Below are 23,379 nucleotides of genomic sequence, written 5' to 3' on the forward strand. Positions count from 1 at the left end.
CAATCATAAATGTTTCAAAATAGTTCGATTTTTATCACTTTAATGTACCATTATTAATAAGTGAAATTTATTGAAGGTACGTAGTAGTGTTATAAATTGAATGCCACTTGATGATCGCCGAAAGAAAAACTAAAGGATGCCAAAGAAAAGAAGCCAATTTTCATTAATAAGAATAGTTTAGGGGAAGAAATATGGAAATGGCCCCTTTACTATTGCATTTTCTTCAATAAGACCCCTTACTATTTTTTTATTTTTTTTTCATGCTTTTCACATATGGCGCATTAAAGTGGCGCATTGCAGGGGTGATTGCTACAAAATAGTATGTTGGATGTTGGAAGGGATGTGATTCATGGGTCATGGGTGGTATATATTATGATATTATCAATCTTTTTTGATGTAACATCTAGATTTTCTATTTCTTTTAGCAGAGCAGAGCCAGCCGACATGCTTAATTCCAGATGGAAATCTGATTCTGTGGAGTGTGGACAGAAAGGGACAAATCACACGACACAATGTTTCCACTGACACTGGGCCCAATAATAAACATACTCATAATAATGGCTCCAAGAGAATTAAAGTCAGTGGGTCCAACTTACTAATGACTTGTTACACCGGTGACCGTTTCGTTTGTAAATTGTAATTCTACTTGTGAGGGAAAAGAAAAGATGATAGAACAGTATCAGATCCTGATCTTCTGTTGCATGTAATGCTGCTGTATTTTGTGTATCCTCATGGCATTCTCATGGCATCCTCATGACATATATTGATTTGTTCTTAGAGCTTTTCAATACTTTTTTTTTTTAATAATATATGGATTTAAAATATTCTATTGTTATATATGATTATTTACATTCTTATATCCGAAAGTGGTAATTGCAATTAGTAGATTTCTAAGTGTGAGATTCAAAGGCTGCAAAAGTAATGAATCATGAAGTGTTGCAGACATTGAACTAATTACAATAAAGATAGTTTAATGGCATACTAATAAATGCTTTTTATGATTATAAAGAACTAGCGTTGTTATTGCAATAATTATGTACTTCTTTCGGTGATACTTAAATTTTGATGTTGAAAATTTGTCGGTTATTGCTTCATCAAAATATATTGTGGAACATATGCTAACAATGACCCTTTATTGGTTTCTTTTCCTTCTTATTTGTTGATCATTTTTTTTCCTTTAAATTGTATTGAGTAAAAGCCTAATTTCTGTTCTTGCAAGTCCAAGGCATTATTGTAATGAAGAATGAACATCATGCTTTATCATTTAAACAATGATGTAATCAACTTAAATTAAACAATGATGTAATCAACTTATACTATGCAAATAATTTGCCTTTTGATCTTTGGAGGGTCATAGTATAGTATAAGTAGAAGTTATTTATTAATTGAACTTCAAACTTATATTGATGGATTTAGATGAAGATGCCAACACATATAAAATTCTTATCCATAAAAGTCAATTTATATTAATATTACATATATAAACAAATATTCTAATTAACTAAATTAGATTGACTAAAAAATAACACGACTTGAGTAACTGTTAACATAATATAAAACAATTAATCTGATGCGAATTAACAATTGTTAACACAATATAAAATAATTAATTTGATACGAACTGACAAAACTCTTGTTACACGTATAAACACGTGACGTATGACGTGCCCGACAAAAATAAAATTATGTCTCTTATACTGTTATACATAGCAACATAGCAACATACAACACATGATAACGGTCCGTACCCGTTACAGAAATTTCAAGACGGTAAATTATCCGTACAGAATGGAGAGGTGCCCAAAACATTGGATTTACCAATCTGTCCCTCCCAATTTTTACGTTCATTTCCCAGTCCCCCAAAACAGCCAAGCCAATAAAAAGCACCAAAAAGCTAGTTATACTGTTATAGAGAGAGGTAACAAACTAATTAATTAAAGAGGGAGATAAAAATGGGGGGCGGGGGCCGGGGAGCGCTACTTAACATAAAATAATAGAGTTTAATTTTTCAAGTGGGGGAAGTATCAAGTATGATGCTGGGAAACTAATGTCAGTTTATTCCCACCGGAATGTCCCTATCTGGTTCTGGTTGGATAAACAGCAACAACAAAAAGAAAATAAAAATAATAATAAAATTAATAAAATAGTAATAAAGGGAGAACAAAACAGAGAGTAATTACTTACAGTTACGCTTACTCCCTCTTGGCTTAGAATAAAGCCTCCTAGCAGTAATTTGGCAACCCCATGTGTAGCAAAAAAGGCCTCCTCTCTTTTGGCAAAGCATTAAAGAGCCCCCCTCCCGCCTAGTAAACTAAAAACCAACCTCCAAAAGCTGCTAGTCTCTGTCTCTCTCTCCATTGACAGAAAAAAGAAAGAAAAAAAGAAAGAGAGGTTGAGACTTGAGAGAGATCAGATTTGCTCTTCACTTCATAATCTCTGATCATAGAGAGAGAGAGAGATGAGGAGTTGTGTCTGTTGGGCCTTGAGCCTTGTTTTGCGAGATGGAGTGGGCCGCTGATCTCACCAGATTTTAATCTCTGACACCTCGCTGTCCCCCCCCTTCTCTCTCTTCAGACTTGAGCTGAGGTGAGCCTCAAATCAGACAGGCTCTCACTCTTCTCCATTCTATTCCACCATTCGCACCAAAGCACACAACAAAAAAAGAAAATTCAAAGGAACCCTCTTTAAAAGCTCTTCTCCATTTGTATCTGTTCTTGATTCATTCAATTATGATTTACTTGATGCTGCTTGGTGCCAAAATGTGATGGCAAGGAGTACACACACTTGGCATTAAAGGGAAACAGAGAGACAAACCCCAATTTGCTTATCTCCACCCCCAATTGAGAGTGAAGGGTAAGGAGAACGACAGCACCGCCACGCCTTTGGACCTCTCTACATCTCTCTTTCTTTCTTTTCTTTTCTTTCTTTTTTTTTTTTTTTTTTTTTTTTGTCTTGTTGCTTCCACCAAATAAGGCTCATCTTACTCATCTATGGTTCAGACTCAAACAGTGGTTTTATTTTTCTCTTTTAGGTTGGTGGTGGTAGCGCTGGTGGTGGTGGTGGTTTTGGTAATGGAATTCTCTGAGTTGGATGGCCAGACCATTTGGAAGAGAAAACAGAAACACCAAAACAAACACCAGTTTTACTTACTGCAAAACAAGCCGCAGCAGGTCCAGAAAAAGCAAGTCCAGTAGCAGCAACTCGAAGACAGGAAAAGGAGAGAGGCAAGGCTCAGCTGGATCCCAGGAGGAGCTTTTATCACCTCAATCAAAACCAAAACCCAAGCGAAGGCGCAAGAGGAGGAGGCGAAGAAGCTGAAACGGAACACGTATCAACCACTCGGCTGGGCCCGCACTTCAACTCCCCCTCCACCTCTACTTCTTCCCCTTCAGCCACGGCTTCCTCAGCCGAATATGCGCTTTTCTCTGAGCGCATGGCCGAGACCCACAGCCACTCCCATGGCCATGCCATGGGCTACTCTTTTGCGCACCCACAGCAGATTCCCCAGCAGCAGACAGTGAGCCAGGTCACTCAGACTCCGCATACCACTCGCATGAGAGGCGGTGGAGGTGGTGAGATTGTCGCTGTGCAGGGTGGCCACATTGTTCGCTCCACCGGCCGGAAAGACCGTCACAGTAAAGTATGTACTGCAAAGGGGCCGCGGGACCGACGCGTGCGGCTCTCTGCACACACTGCTATACAATTCTACGACGTGCAAGACCGGCTTGGGTACGACCGACCCAGCAAAGCTGTCGACTGGCTCATTAAAAATGCGAAGGATGCTATTGATAAATTAGCGGAGCTTCCTGCTTGGACCCCCTCCACTGCCCCGGTTACTACTGCAAGCGTCACTGCCGCCTCCGTGTCCATTACCCATGAGAGCCAACTAATCTCTGGGTTGAATCCTTCTTTTGATTTCAGTGGCGGTGGTGGTGGCAGTAGCAGCAATAATCCCAGCGGAGGATTCCTACCACCTTCACTGGATTCAGACGCAATTGCCGATACCATCAAGTCATTCTTCCCCCTTGGTGCTGCCTCTGCCTCCGGAACGAACCAAGCCCCGTCATCAGCTCAGACAATTGGATTCCAAACATACACGCAAGAGCCATTGCAACGTACCACGAGCAGCCAGACTCAGGATCTTCGACTTTCGCTCCAGTCGTTTCAGGACTCAATCTATCACAGCACCCAACAGCACCATAGTGCCACCTTTGCTGGCTCAGGTGCCAATTTGGGTTTCGGATCAGGTTCGGGCTCGGCGCTTTGGCCCGAACCAAACCGGGTCATGCAATGGAGCATGGCAGACGGTGCTAGCGGCAGTGGCGGTGCGGGTGGTGGTGGATACGCATTTAGCATGCCGCAACAGGCATCAGAGCAGGCAGTGTCGATGCAAGTTCTCGGCCAGAGCCAGCTTTTCCTACAGAGGGGACCCCTTCAGTCCAGTAACTCACCTAGTGTTCGTTCATGGGCGGAGCCCATTTCGTCAGAGACCGACCATCAGATGCACCCAGGAATGTACCACTCGGTGCAATCAATTGGGTTCAGGTCTGCTGGATCCAGTTTCTCGGGCTTCCGAATCCCGGCACGGATACACGGCGAGGAAGAGGAGCATGGTGGCTTGTCAGAAAAGCCGCCCTCTACTTCTCGCCATTGATGGAGTCGGATGAGAGAATTGACTGATTGTGAATCCTACATTGATTGGTAAATTCACTATTGTCCATTTTGAATGTTCTTTTATATTTGCTTTTGTAATTTGGTATGTTGTCTGATCAAAATCCGGTTGGATTTCTTTCTCTTTGTAGGATGGTTTGATTTGGTTTTACAAGGAGCATCATAGCATTGGAGCACATTGTAGGTTTTATGATTGGTCAATTTCTCTGTTTTTTTCTCTCCATCCATGGCTTTTTGTTTCCAATAGGGCTTTTAGAAGCCCTTTTGTTTTGTTGTGTTGCTTTGGTTAGTGTCAGTTGGAGTTGTTGTTGGAGCAGTAGGTTAAGATTGCCTTTTTTATTTTTATTTTTTTTGGTTTCCAATTTTCTTTAATGTAGTGTTGTTATGAATTTTCCAGTTTGGGTTATTGAAAAGAACTGATTTAGAAATGTCATGCAAAGATAAAAACAAATTGTTCCAAGGAGAGCTTGAGAATTGATGGGGAATAGATACATGGTCCATGGTCTCTTTCTCTATTCCTATTCAAAGTTCCCATTGTTAGACAATGTTTCTGTGTTGTGAAAAGGGTGTTTGCCATAACGAATGTTGATACATGCATCAACTTTCCTCAAGCAATGACAATCAAATGAGATGAGTAGATTTATTTTTATAATATTTCATATCCACTAATGCTATTTGCATAGGCTAAGGTTGCGTCTCTTTCCATGAACAGTGGTAGCTCTGTAGAGAAAAAGCTTTCAATTCCCAGCCGCCTTTAATTATTTCTCTCACTACCTACTGTAGCTTCCATGTTAAGCTCCAGAACAAAGAAAGTGTGATATGATATAAACCCTCCAAAATAAAAGAAAAGAAAAGAAAAGAAAAAGAAAAAGAAAGAAAGTAAGTCAGAACTCAGAAGGAAAGAAAAAGAGTACTTGCTTTCTGATTATTGTTTTTTAACCAGAACTTTTAACAAGATGCGGCCGTAAAAATGGGCGATCTTGACAGATGGGTAGATGCCATAATATATGGTAAAAAATTTCCTCTTTTATGATTGGCTTCCACTTGCTGCTGTTTCTGTACTGCTCTGCTTTCTTTTTTAGGCTGTTTTCTAGTTGGAGCTCATCTTATTTTGGAATCTTCTGTTAGCCTATCATCATAATAATAAATTCAAAACTCTTCTTTTTCATCGCTGCGAAATTAAACTCGTTGGATTCTAATAATTAATTAAGCATTTCATTTCCACACTATAAGAGTCCACTTGGTCTTTAATCAATTAAATTATGCTTAAATGGGTAAAACAAACAAAAAAAAAAGTAACAAGGCGATGAATGTATCTGATATTAATTATAAAAAAAAATAAACCAAAGTCAACCAGTTTATTGGAAATTAAATTGAAATTCTGTTGGTACATAAAGATAATAATACACTAATCCAAGTTGTAATGCTCTAGATATGCAGCAGCATTTTCTCATCCAACCCAATAAATGCATAAACAGATGAAAAAGAAGTTTAAAAAAGTAAGAAAGCAATTAATGGCGGCATCACTTGAAAATTAATTATTTTGACATGACCGATATTCCTGGAATGGAAAGATACTGAATTTAGGTACTAGATTAGAAAATGCTTTTAGGAGATACACTTTATTGCAAGTGATTTTGGTAGGCAAATGGTGCCAGTTGGTGGATGCCATAATTATTTATGTATTGCATGCATGATCACTGAATGGCATTGGCATCCACTTGGGTTGCTTATGTCTGTACTGTTACTGTATCATGCCTCTTTGGTTTTTAGTGGTTGAAGGAAGCTTAATTTGGACCCTTCTTTAAGGAATGCTTCTCTCTCTAAAATTAGTCATATATTACTACTCACTACTACTTTTAGCTGTTCTGATACGTACTCTAATCTTGCATTTAGATTTCATTGTATATTTATAAATTGCACCTTTATACACTATAAAAACAACCAAAAAGTAGGAGCAGAGTTTCAAGTTGTCTAATCTTTAAGCATTGTTCCTTTGACCTAATCAGTAATATGGTACCACTTTCAACATCTCGACACTGGGTCCACGTAGAGGTTGTTTACTGGTATTGTTGCCAGTCTGATACAGATTGGTACATACAGAAACAAAATTTTATCTCAATTACCATATCGGATTGATAAAATGAGATTATAATGCTCTGGACAGGCATGGTGTGGTTTGTAGAAAACTGGTACAAACTCTGTGTAATTGCCACCACTGCTCCTGTGCTTTTCTGAAGGAAAATTCTTTTTTATGATAACTGAAAACGCCCAAAAGAAATTTGAGCTCATAAGCTCTTGAAGCATATTTTAATATATAGCAGACCTGGAATTATTTGAATAACATAAAGACAATAATTGAAATTTGAATAAGAAGCAATTAATATTCAAAAGTTGTTTCCTTTTCATTTTATCTTTTCTAAAGATTTGTAAATTGATTTTAAAGAAGTACGTATTTTTTCATTTGAAAACTTTTAAGAATATTGTTAGCCATTTTAATAAATATACAAACTTCTGTCCAATAGTGAGAAACACACGTTCTTTACAAAAAAAGAGAGAAAAGATGAAAATATCACAAAATAAGACAAAACATCACATATATATATAATAAATACGTGCAAACAGGTAGCTCCATATCTTTTCTTCTTTTTTGAGGATTTCAGACCAAGATTCCTTGGCTTGATAATTAAATGCAAGAGAAAGCTATGGAAATCAAATAATAAAAAAATGGTTTTGAGACGTCTCTGTTACATCCTTTCTGAACGAATCCAAGCCATTAATTAACCCTCTTATAAGTTATAAAAGCCAAACAAAGCACTTCTTTCTTCCCTTCAAAGTGGATCAGTTTTAATACATGCCAGCGCAGCGCAGCGCACACAGGCACCCAGACACACTAACTCACACAGTCACAGGCACAGGCACAGCGCTGTTCTCTGTAATTTGTGCACATAATAAGTTACAAACTACATGCAAACAAATTTAATGTCGGATCATGCGTTCTAGATTTGGATGCTCCTCCTGGCATGGCCGAGAGGAAAACGTACTGACAACTTAACTTTAATGCCCTTTTCTCTGCTTTCTTGGTTGCTTTCTTTCAACTGACATGTGTATTTAATGTGATCTGTATCTCCTGTTTAGTAGAAACAGGGATTACCAGTTGGCTGTGCTGGTATGCAGCTGAAGGTAAAAAAAAAAAGGCATCCATCTTTTGTCAGCTTGTTAGCTTTTTCAAAAATTTAACCAACTTTATCAAGTTAAAATAAAATTCACCATATATACGTATATGAAATGTAGATCCCATGTGGACACAACCCGTGTGTAACTAACTGTATGCGATTAGCCAATCAGAAGACCAAGCATATATATATATATATATATATATATATAGGGTTGTAATATGAAAGCAAATGACATGTTTAATTATTTATATTTTAAATGACAGCAAATGACATATGACATAATTCAAAATTAATTAGATATGGATATTAATTTGTATGCAACTTATCAAATGCATACTTCTGAGAAATGGTGATGAGTATAATACTTCTTGTGTGCATTTAAGTTGAACAATTACACGCAAAGTAACTATATATTCTTGATAATCTATTTAGGTATTTGGTCTTGAGCTTCTTTAAAAATAAAATAGATTATAACTTGGTCTGTTATAATACGTTATCAGCTACAACTGAGTTCAAGCTCAAGCTTGCAGATTATTAGCTAGCTAACTGAACATGAGGTAATTATTAATTAACTTAGATCAACCTAAAACAAGATCTATTCGGATTCTCGCAATCCAGCGCAGCACAAACACTACTTTTTATTCTCGCTAAGTATAATATTATGACATCAATTTGAAGATCATGTTGGAAGTTCGGATTGACTATTTTATCTTTGAAAATGAAGTTATAAGAAGGAAGTAAAACACCATCTTTACTTTCCAAAGCATCGTAGCCTAACCATACATTGCAATGCATAGGAATTTTTGTACGTTGGACTATAAATCACCGATTTCAAAGTCCAAATAACCGATCCAAACAGTTCATCTTGTTCTCCATATTAATATGTGTTTCGAGACCAAATTTTACATTTTTTTGGAAATTTTGTACTATTTTTTTAGATTTATTGAAAATCGCTATCTTTTTAGGTCCAAATTTGTCTGAAAAACAACGATTTTCAATAAATCTAAAAAAATAGTAAAAAATTTTCAAAAAAAATATAAAATTTGGTCGCCAAACACATATTAATATGGAGAACACGATGAACGGTTTGAATCAGTTATTTGGACTTTAAATCTAGTGATTTATAGTCCAATGTACAAAAATACCTATACATTGCAATATATAGTAGCCTTACTTATATATATATATAGAGAGAGAGAGAGAGATTGGCTACGGTGAGTTGCGAAGTAAAATGCATTTCTACTTCACGCTGTATTTTTATTTTGAAAGTCCAAACGACCGATCCGAACCATTAGATGTTTAATCCATATTGAAATGTGCTTGGAGACCAAATTTTACATTTTTTGGAATTTGTTTACTATTTATTAAGCATTTTTTAAAATTGCTGTTTTGCTGTGAACAGTAAATAACAGTAAAATTTTCTGAACCATCAGATTAGCAACTTTCAAAATTGCTTAATAAATAGTAAAAAAAATCCAAAAAATGTAAAATTTGGTCTCCAAATACATTTCAATATGGAGAACAAGATGAACGGTTCGGATCGACGTTTTGAACTATAAAATCGCAAAATATGAGCGTGAAATAAAATAGTCGCTTTACTTCGCAACTCACCGTAGCCCACCTCTATATATATATATATATAGAGTAGAACTAGGGTGCTCTTAAGCTCACCAAAGTTTTGGTGAGCTTAATTCTAAAACTCATCAAATCGATTTCAAACGACGAATCCGAACCGTTGAAACCCGCTTACCTTACATGTGATGCATCAAAATTAGAAGGTTAATAAATTAATTTTAGTGCATTCATTTTTTGAACGTTTTTGACCACTTGACTTTATACTGAATTAATTCGAATGTTTAAAAATTTCACATGAAGATGCATCACACGTAAGGTAGGCGGGTTTCAACGGTTCGGATTCGTCATCTGAAATCGATTTGATGAGTTTTAGAGTTAAGCTCACCAAAACTTTGGTGAGCTTAAGAGCACCCTAGTTCTACTCATATATATATATATATATATATATATATAACGTTTTACTTTTATAGTATTGATATGCTTGAAGGTTTTTTGGAAGTGAATGACTAGAGCTGATTTGAGTTTGAGTTTGATTTTTGATCAAGTCAGACTGGAGTTTTAATATTTGCTCAGCTTTAGAACTGAGCTTCCTATTGAATTGCTTTAATAATCAAGTTGTTTAAATCTACACTCATATGTGAAGTATAGCTTTTTATTTGGAGCCATCTGCAATAAAATATCACTTTGGTATGGGTTGAGTTTGAATTCTTGTCTGGTTGTAGATGAGATGTTCTATTCTTAAAAAATCAGATCATTGTTATGGAAGCTTTAACCTAAAAACAAAAAAATGATGAAAGTTTACATAGAGCTTAAGAAAATAACAAAAACAAACTTAATATTTCACCAACAAACTGAATGCTATCAGCTCTGGCAGGACAAAGCAATCTATCACACAAACATGATTTCTCCCAGCACTTATCATTTAATGACAAAACAAAACAAAAAATATATATAAGCTAACTCCTATATATTAAATTGAGACAAGAACACAGAGAAACCACATGAGATAGTATACAGTGTACAAGGAAGATGCTGGTACAAGCCAAGACAAATGTTGTGCAGGGTCTCAATCAGCCAGGAAGGTTGATACAAGTATAATTACAAGAACATGCATCTACATTGAAATTGTACCCTACTACTGAGAAAGGCCACCTCATATCGTATATATATCAATTTACATGTAACATGCATCCTCTCAGTGTAAAGTGTAAACTTTGTTTTTACTGAGATTATTGGCAGTAAAAGATGGAGAAAGTTGGTGATATTTTGCAAATGAATTATTAAGTAATTAAGAAATTGCATCTCAAGCTAACCAAGGAAAATATCTACTGGAGCCGTTACAGGACTTGAGGCTTATCTCCTTGCATCAGAGAAAAAAAGAAAAAAGAAAAAACAAGTTCTGATGATTAGTCACGTCAAATTATTGATGCACTTGAATGTCATCAACAAAATTTGTACCAGAGAAACAAAAAGGTATAGGATATTTCTTCTTCTTCAAAAAAAAAAAAGAAGTATAGTATAACAAACAAGTATAATGATCGATGCGCACTGTGAAATAATAATTTAAGAAAACAAGAACCAATAGGTAAAATGAAAAATATAAAAGCTGGCGCACAGTAAACAGAACTAATAATGAAAGCATGAGACTCCTATCCATTATGAACCATCAAGGCATTGTACTTCTCAGTAGTACTAGCACAGAACTGCAATTAATAGTTATCGTAAACTTAATTACTTAATTAAACACAGTCACATCATCCTTTCTTTTCTTTTTGAATTTTTAAAACAAAAAAATGACTCTCATATGCTTATGTAAGTAGAGAGTAGCCAACCTGCTATCACTTCCTCAAACTCTTCCTTAAAAAAATATCAAAATAAACACAATCAACATTTAATTAATGCTAATGCTAGATGGAAACACTGTATATTAATTGTATAACCCTTAATTGTAAAAGGTCCAATTGTATATAGCCATTTCAAAAAAGAGAATCCGTTTGAATTCTTGATCAGGAAATAGATATAGCAAACCTGTATTTTACAAATAGGCCTTCGCTAAGTATGCATTTCCATGGGCCTTTGATATTATTTACAGGCCTTATTATAGGCTTAATGTTTTATTTCTGCTGTTCTTACTTGTTAAATGAACTTGGTTTCCAATTGTGTCCAAATGCTTGTAGCTCTCACAAAAAGAAAGTTTGTGCGTATCTCATTTTAAAATAATTTGTACCATTATATTATATTTTGTGTGCTGCACGTGCAGCGCCGCACACGATTTGAAATTTTGAATAGAGGGACATGATCTTTGTTTTCGAGGGTTTTGTGTTTTATATGCAGCTCTAGATCTCTTCGTAGACTAGAGAGAACTGAACCAGCACTAATCCTGTCTGTAATCAATTTAAACTTTATGTGTGAGAGATGATAACTCAAAATTAACGAAATAATTTCAGCCGAATATTAAAAATTGAAGGCCTCAACTCTTTATTTAACTAATAAGATACTAGTTTTATCTAAAAAAAATTTAGTTAGTATAATTTCAAATTTAGAATGGTTAAGAGTATCTCCATCCCTAAGATTGTTAAATTAGAAAATAAAATGGTTTCATCCCTTAAATTAATTACAGCTGTAATTAATTGCTATTATTAATAATATCGCTGGAGTGTCAATGAATGAATACCTTTTTTTTTTTACCAACGACATCTTTTGAAATTGATTTATTTAAGAGGAAGTATTTTTTTTATATGCGAATGTCTAATTATAAAAGACGAATATATATATATATACCGTACATGCAATCCCAATCCAACAAATACAAAAACCCTGAAGCACTGTTAGTATCAATGCTTCCCACTGTTCCACTGTCAGATCTTTATCCAACGCTCCTCTCATATCTCAGTAACACAGGCAGCCACAGTACTTATTTCCCCCGAGAATCGCTTGTATTTTTAGTCACACACTATTTCTGAAGGATTGAAGCTTGTATTACACGAACACGATATACAGAAATAGAGATCGAGCAAGACCAACAAAGAAAAAAGAAGACAAGGTTCAATTGGCATCGATCAATCATGTCGACTAATAATACAGAGGCCGACAGCTATCTATCGGGAAACTACCATTTCAATGGCAATATTTTACTTACCTCACTAGTTATCGTCGTCTTCGTCTTGACGGCATACAACATGTTGCAATGCTTGAACTGCTACCTTGTCACCGGACATGGTATATTATATCATTTCAGTTCTGTTCGTCCAACAAATTCGACGACATCCTCTTCTGGGCTCCATCCGTCGGTGGTAGCAGCCTTACCTATCATGACATATCAGAAAGGAAGGAAAGACACAGATAATGGAGATGGATCAGTTGAGTGCATAGTTTGTCTGGGACAGCTGGAGGAAGGAGAGAAGGTGCGGGTGCTGCCGGGATGCCAGCACCTGTTCCATGTCGACTGCATCGACATGTGGTTGTTTTCGCACTCAACTTGTCCAGTTTGCAGAGCGAATGCAGAGCCAGCTGATCCTCTTGCAGTGAATAGGGATTTGTCAGGTGCACATCCATCCATTGAGGTCGTTCAAGATTTGGAAAGACAGTAGCCTTGGTTTGGTTGGTAACTGGTACTACACATGTACAGTAACTTTTTTTTATTTTTTATTATTATTACTAATTAGGTTACTGATTTCATAGCTGGATATTAATTATTATATAGCAGTTTGCCAGTTCAGGGAGATTTAGTTTATTAATCAATCCTTTTATCTGTTGTTACTGAACAACAGGTCTTTGAATAAATTGTTAGTGGTTACTGGCCTCTCAAAATGAGACTAGATTATATATAATTTATCTTTAAATAGTCCCCACAGCATGTTAATGCGTTAGCACGAGTAGATCAGAAGAGATGTACATTTACATATGTAATGTGAAGTGACAAATTAAGATTCTCTTAATGCCTAAAATTAAAAAATGAAACGATAAAATAGAAAACGTCAAATGATAAAAATAAATATTTCCCATGTTTAGTTTCTGGTAAAAAGATCAGACAGCTTTTGAATGAGCTATCTGACCGAATTTTAAACAGGTCACTTATTAAATTCTATTATGTATATTGATTCTTCCAATGATATATGAATCTGCCACTTTTTAATTTTAGACATGCATTTCATTAATTAATTTGTAGGCTGCTTTCAACTTCTAATTGAAAACTTAATTTGCATTTGCATTTTTATCTTTTTGGTACTTCTTTTATATGTTCAAACATAATTTCTTCCTGATATATATGTAACAGCTTTGGAGAATCACTGCTGGGTTTTCGCCTTCAAAAAGCTTTTCAATTAGATCTCTCTCTCTCTCTCTCTGTTTTTTATTTTATTTTTTATTTTTTATGAAGCAATTAGATTTCTCTTTTGAATTTGTTATTTTCTTTTTTACATTTCCAATCATAATGAAATTTCTGATACATGGCTTTGTCCTATGGAGAATCACTGCCCAGAAGCATACATAAATATCATTTGTAACATAAAATTGGAAAGCGATATATACTTCAAAAATAGGACTAGGCAATAAAAATTGTCAGCAATTTTCATGTTTTGTTAAAAGCCACTAACCTTTAAAAAACCAAATTTCAAGAAGACATAATTTCTGTTATTGGCTTTAAATTGAGAGAATATAATGAAAATTATGTCTTGTGTGAGAATATATACGAAAGAAAACAGAAATGATATGAAATATATGGCTTTTAAGCAATAAACAGAAATGGAGTAAGGCTACGGTGCTATGGGTTGTATAGAGGTCTACAGTGCTACGGCTCAATATTCGAGTTTTCAAAATCCTAACGGTCGATCCGAACCGTTCATCTTGTTCTCCATATTAATATGTGTTTGGAAACCAAATTTTACATTTTTTGAAAAAACTTTACTAATTTTTTAGATAGGTAGAAAATCACTTGATCTAAAAAATTATGCACCATTTGATTTTTTACCTATCTAAAAAACTAGTAAAAAGTTTCCAAATAATGTCAAATTTGGTCTCCAAACACATATTAATATGGAGAACAAGATGAACGGTTTGGATCGACCGTTAGAATTTTGAAAACTCAAATATTGAGCCGTAACACCGTAGTCCTCTATGCAACCCATAGCACCGTAGCCTTACTCACAGAAATGATATGAAAATTTTCAAGCTTTGCTAAAATGCCACTAACCTTAAATTAAAATAGGATTAGGCAATATATTCTTGCACAAGACATAATTTTCATTATATTATCTCAATTTAAAGTTTGTTTTTAATAAAATCAGCCACATTAATTAGACGTACTATTTTCTTCATAATAGAATAATTCTAAGACGCGTTTTCCTTTTTCATGGTAAAAAGAGCAAAACTGCTTGGACTAATATTAACCATTTCAAGGATTTTTTTTGGAATTTTTTAGCAGCTTTTGGAAAGAATGGAGTAATTAACTTTTTGTAATCGAAATCATCTATGAGCAAATATCTTTAGATAGAATTACATAAGAAATTAAGAAAGTACTCTAACAAGTTGTTTGTATTTGGGCCTTAATTATTCTTCCGAGATGCAATTGACATTGTTGGGCCTTACTTCTCCCTAGCATCTTGGGCCTTAATGATTGATTATATTCTCCACATTTTTTTGGTCATTTAATTTTGAGACTTGATCCAATATCACTCTTTATTTTAATGCTTTATTTTTCAATTGATTTGCGTTCGTGCTTCCACTATCTCAAAAATGGAACTCCATAACTTATAGGTCAACATACTATTGCTCATGTTGAATTGACGTCAGCTTAGGCACTGCCATAAAAAAATAAAAAAAATAAAAAAATCGGAATTGCATTTCTAAATTACTTTTTGGTTTTGTCAAACAGCTTGCAAGGATTTAAAACATATATATATATGTATATTTCATATTCTTGTCTTCATAGAATCAATCAAACACAAATGCATTTTTATCAGGACCTGTTCCAGCACAAATTCTTACATCTTTATCCCATAAATTCCAATTACATGCCTTAATTCCCCCCTCCTTCGGTCCTTCCCTTCCCTCTATAACAAATTAAAGAAATAAAAGAAAATGTCAGAGAATGGACCAAACTTGCAAACATCTCCGGGATGCTGCACCGCCTCAACCATGCTCGGTGCAGTCGCAACCTCATTCGCCTTCTGCTTCGTTCTCATGGTACTATTCCTATACGCACGCTATCTCCTAATACAGAGACGAAGACGTATGCTTGTTGCCATGCCATATGAAGAGCCAAAGCAAGGTCTCGACCCGACGGTCATAGCACAACTCCCTTCCTTCACATACCAAAAAGCGATGTTGGGAGATAACAACAGCGTGGGTCCCAGCGCAGAGTCAGAGTCAGAGTCAATGTCACATGAGTGCTCCATTTGCCTCAGCTCAATTGAGGATGGAGAACAGGTGCGGCTCCTCCCAAACTGCCAGCATCTTTTCCATCAGGAGTGTGTTGATGTGTGGTTGAGCACAAATGCTTCTTGTCCCGTTTGTCGGGGAGACCCTGCACCGAGACACTCTGAACATGATCAGTTTTTTACTTGTCCCATTTATCGGGTACGGATGGATTTGTTTGAAGTTGAAGAGGGGGTTTCGTCGCCGGAATCAACAAAGGAGAGATCATCAGGGGAGATTGAGAGAGTCTATCGACAACACGAGATCCGAGTGGCGGCACTCGCATGAGGATCATGTGGTGCGGGATTTAGAGAGGCAGCTGTGATTAATATATTTTTCTAGTTAGATGGTGAGATTTCTTTTGTTTTTTCTTGTTCCTCTCTAAATTTGCATCCTTGTTGATGGATAATGAGGATTCTTTTGACAATACTGTGTATAAAACAGTGATATATTGAGCATGTTTTATCATCATTGCATGATCTGTAAATTTATTTTTGAGTAAATATTAATTAATTTAGACTGCTTGCTTCAAATAATTAAAATGCAGAAATTTGTTCCAGGAATTAGCTAGGTACGTAGTTTTCTCTGGTTATTAAATTATTTTAATGAATTGGGGAAGGCTTAATACCTAATTGAATTACTAGCTGTCAATAAAATAGAATCTAAATGCTATGATTTGAGCAAAAATATGATTAAGCATGTGGGAGCTACAACACAAACCGAGCCATTTTAGAGCTCGATTTTCAACTCATGCTACATGGAACAATGGGTGAATTCAGATCAAAATTGTACTCAAAATAAGCGGCTTGCTTGAGATCGATTTCCTCGCAAATATTGGGTTTAATTGGATATGAAATGTGGTCATGTTTCTTTTGTATTTAGATCTGTTCGTAGACGAGGAAGCAAATATATATATATATTATGCTGGTTCATTTCCATTACATATTGGGCCCAGCTATATATTTTATTTATTTTTCCTGAATTTAAAGCGCGTAGTATACTAGTATCTGATTATTTTGCTATACTTTGTGATACACATGAAAGAGTAAACAGACTGTCAAAAGGACCTTTCTTCAAGAGAATTTTCCTTGAATGGTTTAGATATATATATATATATATATATATATATAGGATCCTCTCTAAAATAGAATGTACCAAAATTGGTCAAGCTTTTATTTTGTCCATTCTTCATCCGATTATTAAATTGTATAATTTTATCTTTTTATATCAAATTATATATTTATCTGATCAAGCACTGATTTTAATTAATTGAAAAGACGCCCTTGCAACCCCCGTCAAATTAAATATGATCCAGCTAATTAATATGTTAAAAATAGATGCAAGAGGTTCTTTCCAATAAATATTAAATGGAATAGTATGTGTTGGATTTATTGCCAATCTCGTTGGATTTAATGCCAACATTGAGCATATATGTAATCTAATTATGGATTGTTTATTGTTATATATGATTATCAATTAAAGTGATAAAATAAGGTAATAGACAATTATATGATTCTCCAACAGTATGAACATGTCAAATATTGAATTTGCAATTGTTGGATACAAATCTTAATAAAATGTTTCAACCCCAATATATTAATCGCCTATAATGTCGTGTAAGCATTACACATAGCAAATTAGCAATGGTATTAATATATCATGGTCATTTTCTTTTTACAATTGCTATGTTGCTTCTCTTGTAAATTTTCTTATGGTGTTTTCTACCATCGTATACATCTATTATTTTTTTATATTAAAAATATAAAACATCGATTTAATACAAGATAAAATAGATCCATAATATACAATATTGTAATTAATGTTTATTTGTTTCTATATTTGCTTAGAAGGAGAACATTATAGAAATCCCAGGTATATAAGCTGCTGTCATGGATCTCAAAGAATTTAGCGATATAATTTTCAGTGAATGCTCTGGAATAATTGCATTGAAATACAATGCAGAGGCCCAAATAGAACCTTTCAGAATTAATTTAGGCCCAAATATATTATTTCTAATAACTTGGTTTTACATAATCTTGAAATGAAAATTGAAACAATTTAAAATAATAATAATATAAACCACGAGTGTCGAGTGGTATTTAGATATATATCATGTTTGTAAACTTTAGAGTTCATTTAATAGGGCACCAACTGAGTGTAAATCTGAAACGTCCAGATTCAATTATGTTGACCGATCCATAAATTACATGGTCCATGGTGAAGTGCAGCTGTGGGGTATAAAAGGGGAGCAGATAGAGGCAAGTGAATTCGTATACTCTGCATTAATGGAACGTGCGTTAATAAATTTATTTAGACCACACTAATAACTAATATTAAAGGATCATGTTCGGTTCACGAACATCTAGACCGTTCAATCATGCGTTAAAATTGAATCCTTTAATTAGTGTGGATTTCACCTGTTCGCTCTTTAAAATTGAATCCTTTAATCAGACGGTCCTCTAAAACATCTGATTGAAACTTTCACCTGCTCGCTCTTTATCTCGTACTCTTTTCCTTCTAATTGAATCGCCTCTTCCTGCTCGTAATTCGTGCCAGATTGATGGACAAACCGCTCAATGCTCATTGTTGCCTTCTGTCGTCTCTTCTCCGGTCAATGTTTGCTTTGAGCTTTGACCTCTTTAATTGTATCTGTACAATTAATTGTAGAGGTACGGGATGGTTGTAGTCTTGTAGAGATGAAGTCAACGGCGTTAATTACAAGTCAAATGCCAGAATAAAAGCAATAATAAAAACAAAACAAAAATGTCGCCAATTGATGAAAACAGGGGTCTCATCCCACAAAATGAAAACGAAACCCATCTCTCCGTCCGCAGAGAACATAAAAAAATATTGAAATTCTCCAACCCACTGAAATATAGAACTAATACCAGTTCAGAAACCAGGATTGATATTTTAGCAAAAACCTATGAGCTATATCCAAAAACACTGGCTAGTTTTAATATGTACCCTGAATTCAAAACCCTCTCTTATTCCATACTAATTAAGTTCACCATGCCTTGCTGACCTCTCACACAGCATCGATCTCCGACCAAATGTCCATGTATCTTCATCATTATCGTCATTGTTATCATTATCATGGGTACAAGTACCAGATCCAGAGAGCTATTCAAGATGAAGGGTTAGAGAACTTCAGCGTCAGATCAACATTTGAGCTCACATTGGTCTTTTTTGCAATGTTTGTCTTTTGGTACATCGTCATGTTCTATGCAAACCGCCTAATCTCAGCATGGAATGATCATCACGGTCACAGAGACCATACCCATCAACGCTGGAAGACTGCTGGACTTAACTCATCAGCAATCGCAAGCTTACCAGTTTTCACACACGGCGTTATTGGTGAAAGAGATTTAGGTGTTACAATTGATTGTGTTGTGTGTTTCAGTACAGTAGAGGAGGGTGAACGAGTAAAAGTGCTACCAAATTGTAGACACTCGTTCCATGTCGCGTGCATCGATATATGGTTGAGATTGCATTCCACATGTCCCCTCTGTCGTCGTTCGGTTTGAGCCAAAATAAGAGAGAACTAAAATGTAGATTTTGCTAACAATCTCCCTTGTGATTATTTCATTAACTATTGCATCGATAGATTTTTCTCTTTTGTATTGTGCAATTGTGTACAGGCCAAATGAGTTCTAAATTCTGTGTGCTTTTTAGCTTGAAGAATTATTTCTTCTTTCGCCATTCTGGCATTCCAGATTCTATCTCCTTCCGCTTTTTCCCAGTTGACATGTAATTCTTCATGATTTGTTAGTATAGATTAAAGCGAAAGATTAATTTAACTTACTTGAATAAATAAATAAGAAATCAACGCAAAATTCAATATCAGTGAGGGTGTTGTTAAAACTTCAACAAAGTTTTATATAGTGAAAATGCAAGGTTAGATTGCAAAAGTATCCAGACCGCTCAGAGGTGAGCCCACAATCCCACATGGACATGTGGTATCTCGGGTATTCGGATCTACTGTAGCCTAATTTCTACAGCTTCAGTACAATAGAATTTTCATATATGAATTAATACTCCTAAAAAAAAAAGATATGAATTTATAATGTGAAAATTTTGATAAAATCATATGTCGAATAAGGAATAAAAAATAATGCCGACACGATATATATATATCCAGTCAAACGTAATAACCCGTGTTGCATAAACTACAAGGCAACCGAAAAAAATTAATATAATATCATACATAAATGACTTTATTATACTTATTTCAATTCAGAAAATACTAAATTAATATAATTTCTTACAAACAATGTGTTGCAATATATGCATGTGTAGAAGATATGAAGCTCAACATCTCAGCTCAAATAACCAAAGAGAATTATGGACAAACAAGCAGTGACAGCAAATGCCGGTATGGTGGTGGCCGCATCGCCCTTGGGTAATGGAGTTGGGAGTGGTGCTGGGCGACGTGCTGCCTCTGTCACAAGCATCATCGTAACGAGCACGAAAAGCGCCACAAAGAAACCCTTCATCCCAACTATTTCCTTCGAATTTGAGTTGGGTATAACCATATAAGAGATGGTATTTATAGGAAAATAAAATAGCAATAATTCTGAACGAGACAGATATATATATTAACCGGGAACAAAAAATAAAAAATAAATAAATAATAATGCCAAACAGAATATGTCTGTCTCGTTCTTTATAACCCATAAATAGAATAGTTGCAATCCAAATTAATTTGATGGTTACTAATCAGACCTGTAGGTGTGTCAAATAGTGTGATTGTTACACGGATCTCTAGGTAGGAAATGAATGAATATGAAAATTAATTGCATGCATATATATATATGCACTCAAATGGACATGATCACATGAATGAATCTCTAGGTAGGAAATGAAATTATATCAAATGCTTTCGTTAGACATATATATATATATATATATATATATATATATATATATATATATATATATATATATATATATATATATATATATATATATATATATCCGTGGGGAGAGATTTCATGGTTCAATTAATTGACATAAATATTAATTTCAACAACCACATAATTAACTCTTTAACGTAAACACGACTAATATATATAGATGTGAACAAGACGGCTGTCAATATATGAAATTAATGGTGTTTAATTATACTTTAAAGTTCTATTTAATTAGAAAATTGTGTAACAACGGTGTTTATATGTTTTAAAAGTACTGTTCGAATTAATTTGATGATAGAATTATACAAATACCTTATATATATTAGTAAAAATAGAAGTTTTAAAGTTGTATTTTTATTTATAAGATAAAAAAAAGTATTCAACGTAAAATTACTTATAATATTAATTGGACATAATACATTCATAAATGTCATAAATGGTACTTTCTGAGTCTATTTTTTAAAAAATACTCAAATATTAAATAAATTTATTAAAAATAACCACACTATGCGTGGAATTATAAAAATACCCTCCCCGCGGATATTATCCGCGCTCCCGAATTAAAAGCCCCGCCCGCGGATATTATCCGCGCTCCAGAATAAAAATGCCCCCCCCCCCCCCCCCCCCCCACCCGCAGATAATATCCGCGCTCCGGCACCTTTTTTTATTTTATTTTTTGTTATAAATAGGCATACAGATCAGAGAAAGAGAGGAAGGAGAAGAAGAGAGGAAGAGAAGGAGACTTATTCAGCGAGTAAATCAGGTATTTTTATAATTCCACACATAGTGTGGTTATTTTTAATAAATTTATTTAATATTTGGGTATTTTAAAAAAAATCGGCTTTCTGGAACTAGAAGATGCAAAATGTAAATTTTCTGCATCGAATAAAAGTGATCTATATCTATATAAAATTATTATTTTATTATTTTCTACACCCCATTATAATATGGTGTCACGCTCATAACTCACAAAAAAAGTGATTTATATTTCAACAAAAATTATTATTTAATCATTTTATTGTTTCAATTATTATCACTTGTAATACCGCAATTATTAATCTAGCGAGGCTTTTTCGCGGATATATTAGTTACTAATTAATTTATTCATTTTTTCAGATTAAATTTTGTATAAATTTCACACTTCATACGAGTTTGGTTGCTAGATTGATATTTATTTATTTTTAAATAATTTAAAAAATCAAGTGATTCGATGTATTACATTTGTTTGTTAATTGTTAATAAATTGACAAGTCAACGTTTATTATTATTTTTTTATTAACATTATTTATGTAAAAATTATCCGGAACTAAGTTAAATCATTTCTTAATTAAATTTCTTGAAAGTAATAAAAAATTAGGTTATTAGAGGGTACCTTAATAAAATATCGGCTCATCCACTTTAATTTTTGGCTTAACTGTACGTTATTTGATCCGAAATACAAACTTAATTCGTTCATTTTTGTTTTTATTTAAATTTTCAAATTGATTGTGAATACAAACTTCAAAACATAATTAATTTATGAATACAAACTTCAAAAATTACTGCCTTCAAATAATACAAACTTCAATAATTAATTTATTCTCAAAAAAAACTTTCATGTTACATAACTGGTAATAAAGCAAAAATTTAGGACTTATACAGCATACGTGAAATTGAAAAGTAATAATAAGAAAAGCAAAAATTTTGATAACTACTAATAAAGCAAGAACGATAAAAAAATATACCTTAATAATATGTATATGTACAGAATGCGTCATCCTAACTAGGGGTGAGTAAATCGCTCATAACTCGTGAGCCGCTCATAACTCGTTCATTAAAAGCTCATCTAAACTCGCTCATTTATCCACTCATTTAAACTCGCTCATTAACAACTCGCTCATTTACTTAATGAGCGAGCATGAGCATGACCCAACTCGCTCATAACTCGCTCATTAAGCATTTGCCACATCTAATCCTTGCCACATTTAATCTTATGTAATTCTGTGTAACATCAACCTTGCCTCATTAAGATTGATAGATAGTAAGTATAGTTTCATATTTGATCCTGTGTAATATAGTGAGCACAATGTAACATTTAATCGTGTGTAATATACTAATATTCATAGTTTCATATTCATTTTTTTTTGTAAATCGGCAGAACCAATACCTCTGCCTAAATCCCAAAACAAGTAATAGTCATAACAACTCTCTCATTTAAATGAATTATGACAATTTGTTGAATTTTGTTATGATGACTTTTAACAAATTTTGTTATGCGTGGGCACACTATATAATTTTGTTATGAGTCATAACTCGTGAGCCGCTCATAACTCGCTCATTAAAAGCTCGCTCATTTACAACTCGCTCATTTATCCGCTCATTTAAACTCGCTCATTAACAACTCGCTCATTTACTTAATGAGCGAGCATGAGCATACCCTAACTCGCTCATGCTCGCTCATTAATCACCCCTAATCCTAACATCAGTCAATGATGGGAGACATTGACGGCAATTCTAGCAAACAATTGTTTTATTGTGCATAGGATAGAGGATTGCTAAAATTCGAACGGGTAGTATCCGTTTTGCCCGGCCCATACCTGTTACTCGAGGTATCCGTGCCCGGGTATAGGTGGGTAAACGGGTACACG

General features: G+C 34.4%; 3 protein-coding genes and 1 long non-coding RNA gene across 4 annotated transcripts; 3 read left to right on the plus strand and 1 right to left on the minus strand.

The window, feature by feature from the left end:
- Nucleotides 1–1,568: 1,568 nt before the first annotated feature.
- On the minus strand, nucleotides 1,569–2,326 carry LOC144568050 (uncharacterized). Its single transcript, XR_013515586.1, has 2 exons — nucleotides 2,185–2,326; nucleotides 1,569–1,903 (listed from the first exon to the last, which is right to left on the minus strand). It is a non-coding gene; the product is annotated as an uncharacterized LOC144568050 (long non-coding RNA).
- On the plus strand, nucleotides 2,194–5,084 carry LOC144568049 (transcription factor PCF5-like). The gene is made up of 3 exons (XM_078318282.1): nucleotides 2,194–2,853; nucleotides 3,032–4,701; nucleotides 4,803–5,084. Exon 2 carries the CDS (start codon nucleotides 3,434–3,436, stop codon nucleotides 4,652–4,654), a length of 1,221 nt encoding a protein of 406 aa, XP_078174408.1. The 5' UTR covers nucleotides 2,194–2,853; nucleotides 3,032–3,433; the 3' UTR covers nucleotides 4,655–4,701; nucleotides 4,803–5,084.
- Nucleotides 5,085–12,490: 7,406 nt separating this feature from the next.
- LOC144568629 (RING-H2 finger protein ATL39-like) lies at nucleotides 12,491–13,015 on the plus strand. The gene has a single exon (XM_078319003.1). It carries the CDS (start codon nucleotides 12,491–12,493, stop codon nucleotides 13,013–13,015), a length of 525 nt encoding a protein of 174 aa, XP_078175129.1.
- Nucleotides 13,016–15,503: 2,488 nt separating this feature from the next.
- LOC144568631 (RING-H2 finger protein ATL39-like) lies at nucleotides 15,504–16,127 on the plus strand. Its single transcript, XM_078319004.1, has one exon. The coding sequence runs from the start codon at nucleotides 15,504–15,506 to the stop codon at nucleotides 16,125–16,127; it is 624 nt and encodes a 207-aa protein (XP_078175130.1).
- Nucleotides 16,128–23,379: the final 7,252 nt, after the last annotated feature.

Source organism: Carex rostrata, chromosome 17 (assembly GCF_964058835.1).
Source record: "Carex rostrata chromosome 17, lpCarRost1.2, whole genome shotgun sequence".
Lineage (NCBI taxonomy): Eukaryota > Viridiplantae > Streptophyta > Magnoliopsida > Poales > Cyperaceae > Carex > Carex rostrata.

Excerpts from the sequence above, each read along its gene's own strand:
- LOC144568049 (XM_078318282.1), top strand. The coding sequence starts at position 3,434 with ATGGCCGAGACCCACAGCCACTCCCATGGCCATGCCATGGGCTACTCT.
- LOC144568629 (XM_078319003.1), top strand. The coding sequence starts at position 12,491 with ATGTCGACTAATAATACAGAGGCCGACAGCTATCTATCGGGAAACTAC.
- LOC144568631 (XM_078319004.1), top strand. The coding sequence starts at position 15,504 with ATGTCAGAGAATGGACCAAACTTGCAAACATCTCCGGGATGCTGCACC.